We start from the raw sequence: 21,850 nt of genomic DNA on the forward strand, positions 1-21,850 counted from the left end.
CGAGTTGAAACTTCAAAACCTCCAGGATTTGGAGAGCATCTGTAGAGAGGAGTGGACTATAATGCCTCGTGAGATGTGTGCAACCTTGGTGACCAACTACAACAATCATCTGACCTCTTGTGCTCGCCAACAAAGGTTTGTCCAAGTCCATGTTTTGCTTGAGGATCAATTACTTCACTCAAATACAAAATCAATTCATTAACTTTGTGATTTTCTTTAAATCTGCATTCTGTGTTGACATACTGCACACTCTCTTGGAAAACAAATATGGACTGTTAATGTCTGTTACAAAAAAACGGAAGATAGAATCATATATCTAATTTTTAATGATACTAAACCTATAAAAAGCAGTAATAAATAATGTTGCCCTCAAGCATTGTTATTCTAATTGCAGATGTGTCACAGCCATATAAACAGACCTGAACCAACTCCATTTATACTGCAAAAGGAAAAAAACCCCATTAAAACAGCACATACACGCACACACACAGTGTGATTTAGCCCACCCCCCCGGACACCTCTACTACTGATTTCAAACCTCTGCAGCTATCTTGCTGCAAGCAATGTTGGTTGTCAAACTACGCACCCTCTAATCACTATACCTTCATAGAATAGCACAGTACAATCAAGATTGAATTAGAAAAATACAGGTAAAAATGACTACATTCAAGAAGACAGTACTAGCACAAAAGGGTCATTTCGTCATTTCAGGTCATGAATATAGTAATTCCGACTTTATATAAACTTGTTTTCTACATATAAAATGCGAGGAGAAGGCTTTATAAGAGTTTATGGCTATTTTATGGAAGTAATTCTCACAAGTATAATACTTATATGCACAATTTCTGTAGAGTAGGTAAAATTATATACTTACTTCAACATATTCATATTTGGGTTGGGTATAAGGTGCAAATACTGTATATTACAAAAAGCATTCAGTGATGCCCTTTTACATCAAAAACTGAAGGAGTCCCATTCCAATCAAAAGAGTGATAGCGACACCTGCCTGCATATTTATATATCTAGAAAAAAAAGGTTTTGCTTGCTGAAAATTGATTTCCATTTTAAAATTCCCTTTTCTTTGGCAATTTGAAAATAATTTCACTTTATATAAGCAAATATTTCGGGGGAAGACTAAGGGGGGCAAGTACCGTAGAATCTTGAATGAGAACCTCCTGGGCTAATGTAACCCGCCTGCTTCACATTGCCCAATCCGGGGCTCGAACACCGGACCTTCGCAATGGGAGACGAGAGCGCTGACCACACGGCCAAAAGCCCGGACTGTCGACCGCGTGTTCAGCGCAGCTCTCAAGGCAGAGGGAGTGAGGTTTACCAACGTACACTTGCACAGCCTCACAGGCTGGCATCCGTTACGCTAAGCCGGAACACTAAAAGATCGGTCGTAGATGGATCTTCTAGCGTGACGTTGACCCAAAATACAGCTAAGGCAACAAAGGAGTGGCTTCAAACAAAGAACATTAAGACCCCGGCGTGGCTTAAGACTAACTCCCCGGACCTTAACTGTATTGAAAATCTGTGGATGGAGTTGCCAAGCGACAGCCTCAAAACCATCAAGATTTTGAGAGTATTTATTAAAAAAAAAAAAAAAAAAAAGAGCTGACTAAAATTCCTCTTAAGGTGTGTGAAAGGTACAAGAAACGTCTGCCCTCTTTGCTTGGTTTTCTCAAATACTTCTTTCACTCAATCAAATACCTTTAGGTAATATTCTTTTGCTGGGTGTTAGATTGAGTTGATCTCCATTTAAATAAACCTACAAAATTCTGGAATGTGTTTGTAAGAAGGTCATTACAAAATGCAGGGGATATACAGTAGATATATATATAGTAGCTAAAACACACAATATATTAGAATGACGTTATTAACCTATTTGAAACCTTGCAGATAGTGTATGAGATTTTATGGGCAAATTCTGAGAAGAACTGCAGCCTCAAGCTTGACACAAATAACGCACTTAAAACACCAAGCTTGACCTTTTGTGACAATCTTAATGAAGAAGTAAACGTGACCTTAGGAAAAGTACTTTAGTTCCAAGCAAATGACTACTGTAGTTATAAATGCAAACACAGTCAATAAAAGCATTCTAAACGTTTACATGGGACTGAGTCAAAAATGTGTTCAATTACGTATTGGCCTAAAGAAATGAGCCAACGGGTACATAAGTGAGGAGTATTGCTAGGGAGTCTTAACAGGTGAAAGCTCTTTCAGGTTGTAACAACTCTTGGGAAGACGACAATTCTGCAGCTCAGTGGCATTCCTTTGTGATTTTTCCCTCAGCTACAGTTGAAATGTCCTGTGTATGCCCAATGTGTCAGCACAGAAATGGAATGATGCATGACGAATGAACAGGAAAAAGTCAAAAGCACAAAACAAAAACTTCAATTATAGTCTACTAAGTGATGTACAGACGGGTCACTGATGGTGTAGTGGTTGCGGGGGAGGGGGTTCAGTCCCCACTCAGTGACGGTGTGAACATGAGTGTGAATTGTCTGTCTCTGTGTGTCCTGTTATGGACTGGCGACCAGTCCACTGTGTAGTCCGCCATGGATAGGCTCCAGCTCCCTGTGTCGCTCAACAGGATAAGTGATAGAAACTGGACGGATGGATGGTACAAATATGGGCCATCATCAGTAAAAATACCACAGTTACTGATTTCCAGTAACGGGTAATATAATTTATTCCCACTTCCTACGTTAGTCACCGACAGTGAAATGTTGTGCGTAACTCTGCACTGATATCTGCCTGGATGTCGCCTTCGTCGCCATTGTTCACTACGACTACACAGGAAGCTAAACAGCTAGTCAACAAGAGTTGTGGTTGTTCACGCTCAGGAAAACGCTGCCTCCTAGCGTTTTGGTAGAGAACTGCAAGTCACAAGATCAGCCACAATCTAGCTATTGGTCGCTATGCAAATTATTTTACATATTTGAAGGGTTTTTTTTTTGGTTTTTGTTTTTAAAGTAACGCTTTACTAATTATATTTATGAAGGACTAAATTTGTTACTAATTCAAACACCTTTTGGGGAAAGCAAGAAGTAACTATAACTAATTACTTTTTTAAAGTAATTTGTCCAACACCGGCCATCACATGAAATACATTTTTTTCCACTAAATGTGATGTCTGATGCACAGCTGGTCCATGTCTTTATCTCCATGTATAAAACATTTTAAACAGAAGGCATCCACTTTAGACTCCATTGGCGTATAATGTTGAAGCACGTATTAAGTATTCAGTCATTCTGAGACAGGATGTGGCATACAAACCCTGTCTGGTTGAGACAAGGGATTTTAGAACCCTTTTCAAGATTACCTGCAGCGACAAAGTAGTGCAAGGTTTATATGATAAACAACCCACAATGATGCTTATTGTAAATGTACACACTATTGATTTGTCTCTCTAAATGCTACGCAAAGTGGAATAATATGAAATATTGACAAAATATGCATTCCGTCATTCAAAAATGTTTACACAAACCCTGCAATGCAAAACACTAAGGAACATAGTGAATATGAGCTTTAAAGCTATAATATCACTTTTTGCATCACAAGCGGGTCATTTTGATACTGGCCTACTGTCTCTACTGTAAGTAGGCGATGTTGGTGGGGACAAGGGAAGAGGAGGAGCCCGACACCTTCAGCGATAAATAACCCTAGTTCAAATGCGCACAATACGCGCAGGTGAATTCATTTAAAAAGTCAATTTTTTTATAGTGACAGCATACTGTCTTACAGTATGTACATGCCATCCATAAGGTTCCTTCATTTTTAAAGTACATCATAATAGTGTACTACAGCCAAAACTAAAGTAACGGGATTTAGAGTTAAAGCCTAGAACAGTAGCATTGATGGGACATCTCATTCTATCAAAGAAAGTTTTGTGTGAGGTAAAAATGTTCGCAAAACCTTCGCCTTTTTTTTTTTTTTTTTTTTAAACTTGCATTACGTTTTAAAAAGCAACCTTTGACCCTCATAAAGGCCACTGTAAAAGTAAAACCCTGACAATAATCTCTTCGTGTAACCAACATACAGTACAGCGTGGCTCTTCGGCAGACCCAGTTACAGTATCTAAAGGGGTAAGAGGAAAAGCATTCTACCTCTTTCCAAAGGCTTGCAGGAACCACAAAGAGTGGAACAAGGTTGGGGAAGAAAAAGGACAGGGTCACTTTCCTCCACCCGGAACCAGATCAACGGAATTCACACACTGAATTCCTGTAAAGCGAGCTTGCCACACACACACACAAAAAATGCTGCCATGGTCCACGTAGCTTTCCTCGACAGCAGCAAAGTTTCACTGATCAGCGCAAAAGATGAGGACAGGAGCTTGGGTTAGCTCTCTCTTCTGACTCTCAACCAAGCCCTTCTGGCCTCTGAAACAGGACATCAAATTAGACAAATTAGACTTACGACCTGACTAGAAGCTGAGTTGCAGAATATTTACTTTTATATTTACTTTACAACTGTTTGCACATGTGTGATTACCGTATTTTCCGGACTATAAGTCACACTTTTTTTCCGCCCCCATAGTTTGCCTGCCTGCGACTTGGCCACAATGATTAATTATTTGAGCTTGTGACACAGTTAAGGCATACAAATTAAATGACACAGACCAAACCAGACACAGTATACTTTCTAATACGCTTCTCCCTTGGAAACTGTGTCTGTAAGTAATGTGCAACCATAATTATTTGATAGCTGTCTGGCTTTAGAAATGTCCAATTAGGACAGTAATTATGTGTCGCTTGGAGATAGTAGCTGCCGTGTCAGTCACTGACGTGTGTGATTTTCAGTCTATTTTAATTCCTTTGTGAATACAAAAATGTAAAAAGTTGTGGTGTTAAAATATAATTGTTTGAAATGTTTCTACACACCGGGATGCGTCCAGGCGTCATGTCACGGATTAAAGGCGTCTTCTTCAAGACCATTCTGACATTTATTGAACAGGTATGTTTATATTGTATCTATATATTTAAAAACAATTGACTTATTTAAGCTTCTGTGGTTTTAGTTAGTGTCCTTGTTGGTGTAAACATTGCTACCTCGCTCTAGCTTCATCTTCTTCTCTGAATTTAATGTTGTGAGGAATGGCACCAAGGTACTCCTTTAAAAAATAATAATAAAAAAAAGCTCCCTCTGATGATAACTCGATAATAAATGCGGGGAAATGACTTATAGTCCAGTGCGACAATTTTTTTATACACTGAAGCGACTTATTGTCCAGAAAATATGGTAAGAGTCATATAAGAAGTGGAAGTACATTAAACCATCAATTACTGAAAAACAATAGCATTATGCTAAGATGACTTCCTACCTGTGAACATTTTCCATGGCTGCTACTTCAGCAAGTGCAGCTAGACTGAAGAAAGCAGGTAGCTCCTGAGTTCCAGTGCCCATCTCCACTGGTCTGGAATCACTGTAGTACCCTTGTTCATGGCATACAGTCAGTTGGGGTAATGGCTTCTTCTCCTGCACCTGGTTTAAATCCATCATTTTGTCATCTGCAAAACAAAAACAAAACTATTTCCAGCAAACTCTGTTATTCATTCATTGCCTGCTAATATGAGCTTTGACAGCATCGAGCCAGCCTTTCAGCGGCTAATGAGAAGATTTAATGACAGGTTTTACAACGACACCAATTAGGGATGTCCGATGATTGGCATAAAATGAGATCGGGTCATATTGGTATCGGTTTTTCCGCTGATAATGATAATGGCGCGCAAGTGAGGCAGTAAGGCAGGTGAGATGATGAAAGATGGCAAAGAGAATTTACCCTAACACTTACCCTCAAACTGAGATGCACTGCCGTTTGTCATGCGGAGTAAGTGAGTGATCTTTGTCTTCCTTGCCTTCCTCTTCTGGCTTCCAACCAGCATGTCCACACAGGTGGTGCCCTGCACATCTGGGCACATTATGGCACTGGGGGCACATGATTTGTCTTTCGAAACGCAAATCGATACGGTGGAATCCTTCTGTCCCACTGCTGTTAAAAAGAGCCTCATTAGAAACTTCCATTTGACAGCTACACAATTACAGGAATTCATATTGATGAACTGTTTAATTCTCTTAACAATGAGCAAAGTCACTATTGAGCCTTCTTGATTAACTTGATGGTGTTTGTGTTACCTAAACATTTGAAAGTACGCAACAAAATGACCTAAAATCCAGTCACTGTCTTGATGAAGTTTTATGTTTGAGGAATATTAACATTCTAGATGACATTTTTCTACTGCACCTGCTTTCTTCTTTGAGTGTTTGTGCTTCCTAACAATCTTGTGGAATGAAGTCTTTTTCTGTGATGGTCCTAATGCAGAACAACAAAGCAAAAACAAACAGAAAAAGAACATGGAAATGCTATGTTATGGAGTCCACAAAATGCCTTTGAGAACAAATTAATAAACTGCTCCTGAACAACACAAAAGTGGAGAACATGCATTTATAAATTGAGCCACGCATGAGTTGGGAGAACACTGGCAAGATATTCATTGCATTTCCTCACCTTTGCCTGTTTTAGAAGTTTCCTCCTGTGGAGAAGAGCAATCCATCTTCTTCCTCTTTGTGACAACAGACCCCTTCTTATCAAAAGTATTTGGATTATACTGTGGCAGGCTGTTGAATTTCTTTTCGAATTCTTCTTCAAGTTGTCTGATAAGGTGAGATCAGAGTTGACATGAATGACCATATACTGTAACATGCCTTTCAAGTTTCTCATTCATCCCAGTCATTGTATTCTCAGTAGACATGTCCTTGATCAACTATTCTGGCCTCACGATTTCGAGTTCCGCTCCGATACTTTGTCATCGTTATTATAGATCCGAGGTGCTCACACTTTTCAGCCTGCGAGCTACTTTTAAAATGATCAAGTTGCCAAGATCTACCACTAACAAAACCATTGGTTGCCAGTGGAGGTCAGTATATACAGCGTTCCCTCGCTACAACGCCGTTCACTTTACACGGACTCGCTGTTACACAGGAGGGTTTTTTTTTGTATGCAATTTTTTTTTACAGTGTACCATGCTTTTTTTTTGGTGTTCATTGTGTTCTGCGTCCTGATTCGCTAAGGGAGAACACACATTGTGTTCTGCGTCCGATTGGCTAAAGGACTGTAGGGACTGACTAATTTACATAATTGTTCGATTGCTAGCAGTGTGGCTCTATAGTGCTGTAGGCAAGTTTTCTCCCTGACAAAACTCACAATGTCGACGATATGACTTTAATGCTTTAATGATATGAGTCCTGATGACATTAATGCCCTGATTGATGCCCACTCACAACCACTGACTGATGAAGACCTGGCAGAGATGACGAAGCCACCAAGCGAGGATGAGGAAGAAGAGGACACAAGTGTTGATAAAGACGAGGAGGATGGACTAACACTTGATCGCTTGGCAACCATTGTGAGAAAGGCCAATGAACTTCAGTGAGCTGCACAAGAATGGGACCCTCTGATGTTTTGTTCATTACAGTTCTCAAATATTCTGTTTATCAGAATATTCTGGCCTAGAAGGAAAAAAAAGGGCGCCAACAACAACCCATAACTATGTTCTTCACTCGGTAAAAGACACCTGCACCAAGGGCTTCAGCGAAAGAAAAAGACGCTAGAGCAGAGCAGCACCAGGACGAAGCCGAAGACGCACGGTCAGGTTTGAACTTTGAGAGTGTTTAAACGAGAGAAATGTGAGAAAATGTTAATGCCTGTCTGAGAAAAGTGTAGAAAGTGTGTGGTGAGGGGTTTTACAGCCTTAAAACATGTATAAAACGAAATACATATCCTGGAAACGAAAAAACATACTATAAACAAAAAATATATAAACACAGTATAATAAACAAACAAACAAACATCCTGTAGACAAAAAAAACATCCTGTGTAAACAAAAAAGTGCATAATGAACGAAAAAGAAAAGAAAAAAAGAAAGAACAAAACAAAACATAAGGTTTTTAGTTTTGTCAACTAAAACGTTTTAAGCTTTCGGCGACTAAAACTACCACATATACAGTAGAACTGACTAGAAACTAAAATGTGACTAAAACAAGAAGCATTTTCGCCTAAAAGGCTACGACTACGACTAAAAATAAAATGGCAGCCAAAAACAACACTAAGATAAATAGATGAATAGGATGATGGGACTCACCCTTGTGAAGAGTCATCTTTGGACTTCGCCTTTTTCAGTCTCTTGGTGTTATTAGGTGCCATTTGGGAAACTGTCCAGCTATTATCGCCCCAGTTTGCTTCATGTTCAGAAGCACGAAATGCACCTCTTTTACCTAGAGATAGAGCAAGGATTTAATTGACGTTGTCCAACTAGAAATTGTGAACACATTGGATTTGTGAAAAAGTAAATACCACGGTCAAGGTTGGCTCTCAGCGAGGTCAGCATTCCTTCAGAAACAAGGGTCTTGTACAAGGCACCTTTGCAGGTCCTCTCAGATTTCCTTGCACCACGGATCTCTGGGATGGACTCTGCTTCGATGGGCCTCTCGCTCCTATCGTTGTCTTCTTTGAGCCTCACCGGTGAAGCACTGGAGGGGACGTCTTGGCATTTCTCCATGCTGCCCTGAACGTCTGTGCTTCCTATGCTTGTTTCTTCGGTTTCTGTCTTAGGACTCATGTAAATACTCTCATCATCCAGCTCCTCTTGGTCTTTGATGGCAGTCTTCATTTTGGGCTTACTCTTCTTTTTAGGCGAACAAGACCCACCCGAGACATTCAGGATTTTTGACTTGGGCTCCTTCGAATCCCTCCAGAGACCTTTAGCTACTGTTTCAATTTCACAGGCAACATTATCCACATTTGACTCTGCATCGCTACGCTTTTTGAGGACTTTTTTGGCGGAACATAGAGTTTCGTTACCGTCATTGAACACAACCTCCTCTTTCGTCTCGTCTTTCGTGTTCTTCTTTTTGACACATTGACTTTGGCTAAGTTCGGAGGAAATGTTCTTAGTCAAAGTAGCAGAGATGGAAGGTGTTATCGTGTTAGAGGAGACAAGGCAACCAACAGTGTCCAGGTTCTCCTCTTTTACCAAAAGCTTTTCCTTAGTTTGTTGTATAGAGGCTGCAGATGATCCGTTTCCCGGCTGAGAAACCAATGTGTCCATCTTGCCAGCTTCAGACGCTAAACACATCTTAACAGAAAAAAGTCAAAAAAATGATATCATTCCACAGCAATTTAGGTGTATTTTTAGCATATCTTTTAGTCATAATTTCATGTTTTATTAGAACTCTTAAACAATAGCTATAACCACAAATGTATATAATGTGTACAGGTGGTCATCAGTTTACGGCGTTCCGTGTTACGACATTTTGTTTTTAAATGAAGGTGCTCCCATAAATTTATTAAAAACATAATTCAGGTCTGTCAAGATGAGGTTCACTTGAGAAATAGTTATAGCACGCACCGGCGGATGAACACACACACCAGGTGCAGCATAAGAATGCAGTGCCTCGCGCTGGGGGCGGTAAATACAGTGTTTGCCTGCACAGATAAACAACAATGAGGAAGAAAAACACCTCCTATTAGCTCACTTTTTGGACTTCATTATGTCCCCATGTGGCAGTGTGACAAGGAAAAGGAAAGAAATCACTATGGAAGTGAAAATGAACATTGTAGAAGCTCAGAGAGAGGAGACACACCCACCAATACTGGTCACTCATTTGGTACCAACCGCTCAACTGTCACGACCATCATTGAGGATAAAGATTATTGAATGGATATTGAATGGTAATGAATGCTAGAAGGGGTTGTGGATTCTGTGTGCTGTTACAAGGAGATCTGGGAGGAGAAGAAAAGGTTGAGGACTAGCGTGGGACAATATTTTAAGAAGGTAGGAAGGCCTGCTAGACAACCACAGGGATAAAAGTAAGGAGTTGTTCTCTTTCTATTACTGTTCCGTTTAATTCTTTTATTACTGTATTTTATACTGTATGTCCATGTGTTCTGTGTACAGTGTGAGTGACTTAGGAGTTTAATTGAGGCACACTCATGTCAGTCGAGTTTTGGTGAAATTTGGATTTTGAATCTAAATTATACCTAAATTAACTCCTAAGCCACTCACAATATACACAGAACATATGAAGGACATAAAATATTACGTAAAAGAATTAAACTTAGACAGAATAACGTTTTATCGCTGAGGTTGTCACTTGTAACACTTAGCGTTACAAGGAGGGAGAGTCGTGTTTATCTCAATAATGAGACCACGACTCTGATTAGTTATCAATGTTGCTTTTATGGAAGTAGATCCTGTCACATGTTCAAGAATGTCATCTGCATCCTTGATGATGGCCGCAGTGTTTCAGCAGCTTCGACCAAGTATGCAGCCGATGTTGACTTCTCCACTGAGCGTCTAATGATGTCTAACTTCACTTTCACAAGTCTGCCTGAGCGCCTTGGGAGACACAACGGAGGTTGATGTTAAATCGGTAACTAAAAAGAGCAGTGTAACAAAGCAACTATGCGTTTTCTCTAACAGCCTGCCAAGGTATTAATCCGCCTACGTATTACTTCACTGTGCCAACATAACCAGCTCTTTTTCTTTTTGTCTAGACGATTAATAATTTGACAGTTTGTACGTAACCACGAAACGTCATACTCGGAATGCCGTAAACCGAGGATCACCTGCATATGCTTGATTACTACTAGACACATCAGAAAATAGCTTTACCTGGGAATGACACCACATGTCCCCATTAGGAGAATGAAGATATAAAGTAGGCTGCATACACACCAAGTTAACAAACTCACCTCTGCAAGCTGAAAGAGAGCTGACTGTCTGCATGCTTTTCTGTCAGATGCCACAGACACAGATGACTGTCAAGAGAAATCAAGTAGACCATATTGTTAAAATATAAACTAGTGAACTATGCTAGTTTACTAGTTTTTTAGTAAGAGCTCAGCATGGACCAAGTGAAGGGAAAAAAATCACACATGACAGGAAGGAGAACGTGAGAGAGCGTGGAGGAGTGTAGCGTGCAGAAGGTTACGCATTGTAGGGAAATTTTAAAGCGTGCACACACATAGTTTTCAGTTCCGAATGTGAAAATTGTAAATAGTTCATGGTGTTATATTTGTGAATACATTGTTATTTTGATGTTTAGTAGTAGCAGGTAATAATAATTACTTGTTGAGAAAAGGGTGAATTTTGGAAACATTGAGTTTTGGATCACCCTCAAAATTTAATGAGTTGTTCTCTATCCCATTTCTGACAATTCCTGAAAATGTCATCCAAATCCATTCAGAACTTTTCAAGTTATTTTGAACACAGACAGATAAACGCCAGCAAAAACATAACCTAGGTAAGTATAGTTTTTCCTGCATTAAACAATTCCAAATGCTTATAAATGACAAATGAAAGGGATAATTGAACGCCTTCATTGAAGACGTGACAGTTCCCAAAGACACACTGGCAGCGAGATCAAGCAACACAAGGTAAAAGTAACCTTACATGTTCGTTTATCCCTTTCAGTCATCATTTATATTTATTTCTATGCATTTCAAATTGTTTTCTGCATTTTAAACTATAATTGCAAAACTATAAAAATGTGTTTTGTGCTAATTTTTAACATTCTGGAACGGATTGATATGATTCACATTATTTCTTACAGGGAAAAATTGATTTTGTTCCGGTTAGAGTCAGACCTTCTGGAACGAATGAATGACGCTAACAAAGGTTCCAATGTACATTTTATGAATGAGATGTTTATGAAAAAAACAATCTTTGTGCACTATTTAAGTTGCCGTTTTGATGACTCAAAATGGCTGCTAAGCATGTATTTAGCTCATACGTTAATTGAAACACACTGATTGCTTTCCAGAATGACAAGCGTGGACAAAAAGGATCCAGTCGAAGGTGGCTTACCTCTCTGTTTGTAAGGGCATGTTCACCGGCTAACAGCAGCATGCTGAGGCCTCCCATCTTAGTAGGATCTAATAATGACAGACATAGGTAGCAAAACATGCCATGTTCAACACACACACACACACACACACACACACACACACACACACACACATATATAGGAAAACAAACACTTTCTTTATACATACCAGCCATAGCAAAGTTCAGTTGTGGGACATCAGTTTTGGGCATGTTTTTGGCAGTGGGCGAGTCCTTGGATGTGTTTGAAGTGCAGGACCACACTTTTTTGCGAGGATTACAAACTGTTTGACATGAAGAACTCTTAACTGGTTTGCTGGTGGTAGGACACCATTTATAGCCTGGGTTTGCCTTCATGAAGGCCTCTTTGTACTGAAATGACAAACATTCTGGATAAGATTAAATATGAAGGGCAGATAAAAACGAATAAAAACGATTCATGATTTGGTCCAAAAATTTGGCATACGGTCTTGCTGCATTACAAACATAAAAGTTGTATGTGCAAATATTGAACTGTACAGTCGATCCCCTCTTTTCGTGGGTGTTCCGTTCATAGCCTGCCAGCGAATGAAAAAAATAAAATAAAAATCTGTGAATAATTGATAAGCCCATTTTGACACACGACTCACTTCTCCCCCTCGAAACTCTCCTGCTAGCTTATCGCTGACATTCTCCTCTGATTTTGGATCAACATATGCAATAAAAGTGACCCTGTCACGATAATCGATAAATCGAAAAAAAAAAAAAAAAAAAACCTCCATAAATTGACATGTGTATGTACAGTATGCATGTTTGTTTTCCTCATCTACCACACAGGCTGGATGACAAGAGGGTTCACTCTGCATGTGTTTGTGCGCATTGGTTCTACAGTATAGTGAATCAACCAAGCCGAATGCCACAGTCCCAAGGAGTGCAGCAGAGCCTTCGTCCCGACAGCCAACCCTTACTGAGGCGTTGTAACTATAAGAATCGTCGGCAAAGTAAATATAAACGAAACAAGATAGTGCTAAAGAAATGCAATTTTTCAATAGGGTTGAAAAGCCCACATTTCGAGAAATGTTAGAAATGTTTGACAGATAGTACGAATTGCCTGGGAGAACGTACAAGTACAAGTCACAAACAACAATTCCTGAACTGTATAACCAAGTGAAAGAAGACGTGTTGAAGGACATCAGAAACATTGCATTTTACTCTGCCACCACAGATATGTGGTCCAGCTCAAATATGACCCCTTACATTTGTTCAACAATACATAACACACACACACTACATAACTGTGTGTGTGTTGTTTTTATTGGAGTGTTTTTTTTTTCTTAACAGAAACAGGGTCTATTTTTTTATTGTTGGTTATGATTTTTATTTCAGTGCAATTTTTGCAAAAAAGACACAGAACCCATTTTATTTTCGTTGAGTTTTTTTGTTTGTTTAATTTATTAAGTTGTTTAATTTATTTAAAAGCTCTTTACATTCCAATTACGATGTTCAGTACACTTGACAAAACAAAAATTGAAGATGATTGCTTTTGACAAAATGTACTGTCATTAATTAATTAATGAAAAAAATGGTCTAAAAAAATGTCAATAATATCAATTATCAACAATAATTTGTAGGAAAATTATCGTCCAGCAAAATTTGTTATCGTGACAGGCCTATGACTAAAATTATTTGATTAGATTCAGCTCCAGAGCCATCCACTTCTCTATTCATTTGCCATTGTTGACTCGAGACACAATCCAGGTTTAAGCCCTCTACTAATGAATGATAATGATCGATAGAACAGACAAATCGGGAGTCACAAGCTACCGCAACAACCGCGCTTACGTCACCTCACTGTGAAGTGGATAGCGTAGTATGAGGCTCCTTGTTGGGTCGTCCCAGCCAGCTGTCAGAGAAGGTGTTTTTTCCAAGGCGCCTCCATAAACCACACAGATTGCCTGTTGTAATTACCAGTAACTACTTATGATCGTCAATTAACTTCGTTCAACTCGCAAGTTTTGAGGCCGGATTGTTACATACTGTATAATTTCACTTTTGCATCTCACAGAAACTTTGGTGTGTTCAAGGGCTGCTGAACGAAGTGCAAATACCCACCGCTAGATGAAGTCAGTCAAGCATAAAGACAAACATGTACCGCAAAGAATGAGATTTTAGTGCAAAAAACTGCCTATTTTGAGATAAAAAACAAAAATCCGCAAATTTGCGCCGCCGTGAATGCTGAATGGTGAATGTGTGGGGATCCACTGTACATTCATGCATGTGAAAAATGACCAGTTAGTCTACCTCCTTGGCCATATCAGTGTATTTCTGCTTCTCCGTGGGTTCCAACACGGCCCACCAGTCAGCCAGGATCTTGGTGGCCCCACGATTGTCCAAACGAGGATGTTCGTGTCGCACCAGGGAGCGATGGCGTTTACAGAAGAGAAGGAAGGCATTCATTGGCCTGCGAGCCCGCTGTTCATTTGAGTCCTCTTCCTCTTCCTCTGGTGTGCCTCCACACTGGGCTTGAGACACCAGCTCCTGGTCACACAGCAGTGGCTGCTGGAAATACAGCAAATTCATACAATATCAACTACAAAATGCTTTCCTTGCCATTCACGTGATCAAGGTTTAGTAAATAGACACAGGCGAGTCTGGGGGGCGGGGGGAGAGACTCACCTTCTTCAGCTCCTCTTCATCCTCTTCTTCCTCCTCCTCCTCCTCAGAGAAATCCAGTGCCTTTTTAGAGAGCAGCGGATGCCACTGCAGGCATTTACGTTTCGGCCGCTTTCCAGTGACCTCCCGTACAACAGGTGGCTCCTTACGCCTTCCTTCACCCTTCATTGTATTTCCCGCACCTAATGACAACATATTTGTACACAATAAGACCATACACGTAAAACATATAAAAGCCAGAACCCTCCACTGACACTTTGTATTCTACTTGCATTTCAGTAATAAAAAAAAAAAATGTAAATGAACTGACAATGTCAATGTAAAAATATACTAAATATACTCAGCTTGATTTTTTTTTACATTTTCAGGAAGTTTGAGGTGCTGATACATTCTAATACCTGGGTAAGTAAAGTAAGTAAAGCCCCTTTTGTAGCCCAGAAATGTTACACTACGCACGTTTAGACCGCGGTAACTGGGGCTGAAATAAAATTCTTAGGTCATTTTTGCTCCGGGCGTAGTTGTGGATAGTAGTTTACTATGGCGTCAAAATCATGCCAAAACCTCCATGCCAAAACTGAAGCTCACATGGGTACACTATACTTGAGTATCATCTAAAGGTCAAATGTGCATTACACCTCATGATCTATGAAAAATGGCATAAAAAAAAAAAATGCCGAAATTATCACCTATCGTCGTTATTTTGTAGCACAATTATCAACCAGCAAAATTTGTTATCGTGACATGCCTAGTGGTACGTTAACGTAACATATTAACAGTTATTCTGATAACTATAGCCTAAACAACATAACATAACTAGTTCACTTGCAGCGTGTACTCTGTAGAATATGATTTTCTTTTGGGGGGGGCATTTGTGTTCCGCCTTTCTCAGTTGTCCTTATAAGTCGTTGATGTTTACATCGTAAATTTTCTGTGGTACAGGAATGATAGCAGTAACAGATACTGGCACACAAGCCTAGAGCGCCCTCTCGCGGCTGTCAGTGTGAAAAACAACATAAGTTGCTCCGGAGTATAAGTCGCAGGACCATTGTCCGGAAAGTACGTTTTTTTGTTGTTGTTGGGTCTTTTTCTAAAATACAAAAAAAGGCTGCTCCGTACAACTTCTCCAAAGCTAACAGAACAAAAATAATAAAAAGGTGAACCGCATGCACACCAGAAAAGAAAAAAAACTTCAGTTGATGAATGCACAGAGGCAACAGACCCTTTTTTGACGTAAGTGGACCGCTGGCACACCCTGCCAACATGTGTGCCTGCAATCAAGGAGCACAGCACTGAGTCAGCTTGGTCTCTGATGCAAATGAGCCATGCAGTCAGTCATTTGGTACACACATCTCTGTCCGCACTGTAGTCTACAATATGGATAAGTCATCAGGACTGAGAAGAAGAATCGAATGTACAAAACAACCTCGGACTTCCATCATCCCTTCCCCTGCATCATAATCGACACGTTTGTCACATGTCATCTAGGTTAAAGTTGAGTCCACATTTAATGCTTTTATAGCCTACATAAATAGTTAACTGCTTTTGCAGGCTTTCTTTCGGTCGTCAAACAGAACAGCAGTCGTACTACCAGTACAAACCAAAAAAGTAGCAGCGCTACAGGTAACAGGTAAGTCAACACACAACAACAACAACAACAACAAACTACCATTCTATGTGGGTAACGACTAAGCGCTAACAACACATAACTTTAACTGTTATTTAGAAAGTACCCGCAAGGCATGCTGGGTACTCCAGCACCAGTGTGCACACACCTGTGCGATCAGTGGCTTGGAGCATGCTGGCTGGGTGTGCTTGAGGAGAAACTTTTGTTGACCGTTCTGTGGCTATGTCATCACATGGATGGAAATGCAGCAATTCAAGTAAGTGCCCTGGTTTTTCAAAGCGTGTGAAGTGGCGGAATAAAACACCATAAATAATGCAAGTGTGTGACGCGTCATCAATGTGACCCCACGTCTTAGCCTGCCGTGGCTTTAGATCGATTTTTAAGTTTTATGTCGCAATAACTATCAGTTGGCTTTTCTCTATGGACAAAATATATTCTAGTCAGTTTTGGTAATACGGTCGAACACTCGAAATACACACTCTACACGTTTTCCTCGACCAAAAAAATGGCCATTTCTAGGGTTGTCACGAGACCTCGCGTCACAAGATCTTGCAAGATTAAAATTTGACAAGATTTCACTTTCAAGAAAAAATCATGGGCGCTAGGCCTGGGATGATAAATTAATTAAACACACAATAAATGAAAATGAGCTTGATCAATTTGCCGGCTTCGATACATTGCCATGTGCATGCATGCGTGTCTGTTTTCCTCATCTCCTGACTCCAAACAGGCAGGAAGAGGATTCATTCTGTGCATTGGTTTGGTCATACAGTCTCTGTCTCAGTGGGTGGATGCGGGGCTGGTAGCATACACCCACAGTGCAGAAAACAGTAACGCAATAGAAATTATATTAGTAGATTGTCATATGTTCTTTCATATTTTTTCGTTGTACTTTTCTTTGAAGTAAAGTTAAAATCTCGTTCTCGTAGACACAATCTCTTGCATCGTCTTGTCTCGTGAACAGAGTGTCTCGTCATTTCATTTCTATGAAAATAGTTCCTTATCAGGTATGTCTACATGTTGGGAGTTTTGTAAACTTCCTCATGAACACTAAGCAGTTCCCCCACAATAGAGCTATTGTTAAGTTACACAGCACTGAAACGTGCACAGTAGGGTTGACACAAGAAATGATACTTCAGTGCCAAGTTGATGCAAACACGCAAAAAAATACATCAATGCCTGTTTTTTGGGTTTTTTTTAAAAGGTATCGTCAGTACTTAATATACAACTTTTCCCTTGGCGAGTCGTGTCGATTCATGGCGGAACTGACGTGAGCACTGACTAATCACCTGCTGTCTTAAAAAAATGGCTTGAGCAAGTGCCTCAGCTTATCGATACGACAGGTAGTAGGAGTCGTGTGTGGAGTGAGGGTGGTGGAAAATAATCGATTCTTAGAGCCAGACAATATGCAAGCTTCGTCCTAAAATATTTTGGGAACACGACAAATATGAGAAAGCACATAGCACGTTTCCATCCGAACCAAGAGGAAAAACAGTCAGCTGAAGTTGCTGCCAACCAGAGAAGCATCGAGCAGGTGATAACTAATTTTGTACCCAACTCGGAAAACAGTTTCTGCTTGAGTTGTTGAGAAGCAGGAGTTTCATGCGTACTTTGGAACCCAGATAAAACGTCCCATCGCAACGTATTTTCACGGACACTGCAATTGTGAATAAGGGCAGCCTGTTTTTTTTTGGTTATTCATAATATACTGACATCTGCAAGCATTATTCTTGTATTCTTGTATTCTTGTTGAAATCTATATTTTGTATGAAAGCTGTTTTTGACTTTGCTATACAGCCAAAATATTATTTTGTCAGAGATTCTATGCTCAAGATGAATGAATGATGCAGTCATTATATGTCCCCACGGGACCAAATTTTGTGGTCGCCTTACATGACATCAAAGTTTTGTGTGCGGGTGAGATGGTGAGAGGCACTTTACCTTGCTGAAAAGTCGGCAGCTCTTTAATTGGGCAAGCAATAACCAGCACTGGGCTCGCAGTGAGCTCGTCGCTCAGTGAAATGAACAGGTGTGACTAGATGAAACACTTAACTACAATCACAGTGCCAACACAAAAATGGAAAAAAAACAAAATCAACAGCACAGGCGTTGAGCCTTCAGATGCAGAAAATTCTATGTACAAAGAACTGCTGTTCTTTTGAATGTAAAATGGCTGAGTATTGCTGTTACTTATGAACATATTTAGAATTATAAGTATAGTACTGTTTCTATATACTGGGAGGTTGTTGGTATTTAAAAATACATGGGTTCTATTTTATTTTTATTGTGCTATCGAGTATCGTGGAAATCAACCACTGAAATTCTGGTATTGTCACACTCGTAGTGTGCACAGTGACGTCGTGTTCAGTGCCAAATAAGCTTCAAACTTACAGCATGACAGCACAGCGGAACCTTGGTTTTTGAACGCCCCAGTTTTCGTGTGAGCTGGTTTTCGACAAACATTTTTGCCTCTACAAAATGCGGATGAGCATTTCAACGTTCTCCTATGACAACAATCACGAAGGATGAAGACTGTATCTTTCAGCATGTTAAAGCATCTGCCCCTAAGAAAGCGACAGTAATACCTAAGTGCAGTACTCTTATTGTTTTATTTGTTCTCCTTTCACACATGACAGGGAGGAGGACTTGAGCGAGCATGGACGAGTATAGTTCAGTTCCAAATGTGAAAATTGTAAATAGTTCACGGTGTTATATTTGTAAATAAATTGTTATTTTGATGTAAAACAACCCCTTTTTTGTGTTGTTTAGGTTGGTTTAGTTGTTTAGATAGTTGAGCTGTCACAAGAGCAAAAAATATTTGTGTCAAAGTGAAATTGATGCTTGAATTGTATCTTTTCACAAAAAACTGTTTTTCTCCCTTTTCTAGTCAGGAACTGATATTTTCCTGAAACTTACCTATGTTCTACTGCTGATCACTAAAGAACGGAAAAAGGTAGAAACAAACTTTTTTTTTTCTGATGAAAGACAGGAGCCTAATCTTTCATATGGTAGGTTCCATGTTTATATAGCCATAGACACAATTCTGTGTGCCTTGAAAGATCAGTGTCTAAAACGGCTGGTACTGAAGGGGTTGTCTTTTGAAAAAAGAGCTGGGATTGAATGTGTAATCTTTTTATTTCTGCATTTACTTTTTATTACGGTATGATATCCAACGAATACCAAAACTCAACTTGCATCACAGTGTAGGAATGGAAATCGTATGTAAACCGAGGACCACCTGTATACCTTACAGCAAGATGCATTCCACACTTCACTGCCGCTAACACGGTACGGCGACTCTTCTCTTAGTCTGGCTCTAACTAGCAGGCAAACCCCACTGTACCCTACAGCCCAGCCCCTGAATCAGACCTCAGAACCATACACAATCCTCCCGTCACTAAGTAAATGTGCCAGCAATTGTTAGTTTCGCTTTTGATTTCAAGGATGTCTACAACCGCCTATGTTGACATCAGTCAGCCAGTTTAAGGGGCATCAGAATCAACGGGTTCCACTGGATAATTAAATATATTCTAATGCTGTGGACTGTTTGTCCAGATAGGCACAATGCCAATAACTCAAACACTTTGTTTCCATCTGACATCCTTGCAGTTTGATACATGATAATTAACTCAGTCACTCATCCACAACAAAAACAATCCTATCACCTCTATTGCATACACTGGCTCATCACTGCCTCGTCGTACGATACAGCAGAAACAGGGCTACATGTCTACCACATGAAAAAAAAAACATAACCGACCACTAAATTGATGGAATCTTCTGAGACATTTTCGGAACATGTCAGTGTTTGTCTCAATGGTACTTCCTGAGGAAATTAAGAAATTGCACTGCATTAGTGATGAACATATTTCTGTCATGCAATAATGATGAGCAATAAACAGACACTGCTCTCAATCAGGCATGACGTGGTCATCTCCGCAAGACCATGGAATAGATGGCATTACACTGAACAGTCCAAGATCACATTGGCTCAAACATCTGCGGGACATTTTGTCTTATCTGACAATACAGTACTTCACTTCAGTAGTGCAGTCATCTGATAAAAACAAAACGTGTAGGCCTAAACCCTCCAACTACTGTATTTCCAAGCAGGTATATTCTCACTGCCTGTTCTGAAGAGATTTAGCTGAGCTCTCAGGTAACAACGTTATCGTCTGCATTGAGCTTCTCGTTCGGTAGCATCACGGGATTTGTGACTTTCGTGGGCGCCTGTGCGACGTATTTGCACATCCAGTGCTCGCCAACATAATCACCTAATATGTTTGCTTGCTCCGACAGACTGACAAGCTGAATGAGAGTCCATCTTGCTTTGGTTTCGAGGAGAAAAACCCAAGTACAGTAAAGTAGTATTTTATGCCGTCAAACTCTCCGATGACAATGTCGTCGAAATGCATTAATCTCCGCGTAAAAAAAACATCGGCATTGGTGAATTAAAGTGGGGGTATTCTGTAAGGGCACAGACATCGGTGGGTAATATTTGCTATAACCGTGTTACTAGGAATAAAGTAGCTAGTTAGCTTGCTAACGCTACAGCCTGCTAACTGTTTTGGCGATAGGATGATAACACGGAATTCTTCAAAAGCAGCGAACAAAACTCAGCAGACCAACTGTGATCTCTATACTTTATCAACTGTTGGTTTGCATACATTGCAGATTTGATGTATAATGCGGACATCAACCGAAAGGAAGGGCAAGTTATACCATGTCACCGAGAAAACAGTTGCTGTGCAATTTTATACGGTAGTTTCGAGCAGTAACGAGAATAGATGAGAACAATGTCACATAAAAATACATGGATGCGAATACTATCACGTTCTTTGGCAAATAAAACCATTGGTGGCATTTCAAAGGGGGGAAAAGCATCATCTCCAAAGCGGCGATAACATTTTTCATCTTGATCAACTGTGAGGGTGATAAATTAGCGACCGAGTTTTAACGGAAAACGGATGAAAGACAGTGTTCTCTGTCACGAGCGATCGAATCATGTTCTCACGTACCTTTTTTCCTGTTCAAGTGCTGCGAGGGCCTCTCATTATTGGTGTCGTCCACCTTTTTAACTTATTGACACAACCTAACAGTTCAACACAACCGCATCAAGTTCCACTAAAACAAACCGGAAGCAGGGTTATCTGTTACCAGATTAAAACCACCATACAGCTCGTGACACGTCCAAATAACCAACACTTGCTTTGAATCTGCAGTTGTTCAGAATAGCTCCAAAAAGACTGGTGTAAATCTTTTATTAATATTTTAATTGTTGTCTTATTGTGTAATCCAATGAGTGCCAATTGTGATTGGTCTCGTCAAATGAAGATACACTGGAACCCTCAGGACTGCTTATATATGATAAATATCTTGGTTAATGTATGGCTATGTTTGTATAATATAATAATAATAATAAAAAATGTATAATCATTCCACCTGGAAAAATAAAATGTAATGTAAATCTTTTAATATGACACTATGGCAGTAAATACCTGTACAACAGTATATGCAGAGCAGTAGGGAAAATATGTATTTGATCCCCTGAAGTTACCTGCATGCCCACTGAATGATGTGATTTTTGTCTTTATTTTAGTTTACCATGTCAAGAGAACCCACGCTGCAGCTGCAAAACCAAATACAGTAGCCAGAAAAGTAACACAGGCAAGTAGCGCATGCTCAA

At 39.9% G+C, this 21,850-nt stretch overlaps 1 protein-coding gene across 4 annotated transcripts; it reads right to left on the reverse strand.

Annotated features, from left to right (window-relative positions):
• Positions 1-1,588: 1,588 nt before the first annotated feature.
• Positions 1,589-21,327, reverse strand: LOC129169161 (HMG box transcription factor BBX). Of its 4 annotated transcripts, none has more exons than XM_054755297.1 (13): positions 21,183-21,327; positions 14,544-14,722; positions 14,169-14,423; positions 12,059-12,260; positions 11,871-11,938; positions 10,757-10,822; positions 8,357-9,137; positions 8,145-8,277; positions 6,512-6,657; positions 6,248-6,316; positions 5,798-5,995; positions 5,327-5,513; positions 1,589-4,385 (listed from the first exon to the last, which is right to left on the reverse strand). In XM_054755297.1, the coding sequence occupies exons 2-13, from the start codon at positions 14,706-14,708 to the stop codon at positions 4,307-4,309; spliced, it is 2,349 nt and encodes a 782-aa protein (XP_054611272.1). In that variant the 5' UTR covers positions 14,709-14,722; positions 21,183-21,327; the 3' UTR covers positions 1,589-4,306. The 4 variants fall into 4 exon arrangements, with proteins under 4 accessions (XP_054611272.1, XP_054611273.1, XP_054611271.1 ...); XM_054755298.1 differs by having other exon boundaries at positions 5,798-5,992; positions 14,169-14,426; XM_054755296.1 differs by having other exon boundaries at positions 14,169-14,426.
• Between the last annotated feature and the right edge of the window lie 523 nt (positions 21,328-21,850).

This window comes from Dunckerocampus dactyliophorus, chromosome 16 (genome assembly GCF_027744805.1).
Source record: "Dunckerocampus dactyliophorus isolate RoL2022-P2 chromosome 16, RoL_Ddac_1.1, whole genome shotgun sequence".
Taxonomy (NCBI): domain Eukaryota; kingdom Metazoa; phylum Chordata; class Actinopteri; order Syngnathiformes; family Syngnathidae; genus Dunckerocampus; species Dunckerocampus dactyliophorus.

Coding starts and splice junctions, on each gene's coding strand:
- LOC129169161 (XM_054755296.1), bottom strand. CDS start 14,708: ATGAAGGGTGAAGGAAGGCGTAAGGAGCCACCTGTTGTACGGGAGGTC. Junction 9,138..10,756: donor CTCTCTTTCAGCTTGCAGAG/GTGAGTTTGTTA, acceptor TTTTCTGTTAAG/ATGTGTTTAGCGTCTGAAGC. Junction 5,996..6,247: donor ACACTCAAAGAAGAAAGCAG/GTGCAGTAGAAA, acceptor TCTTTTTAACAG/CAGTGGGACAGAAGGATTCC.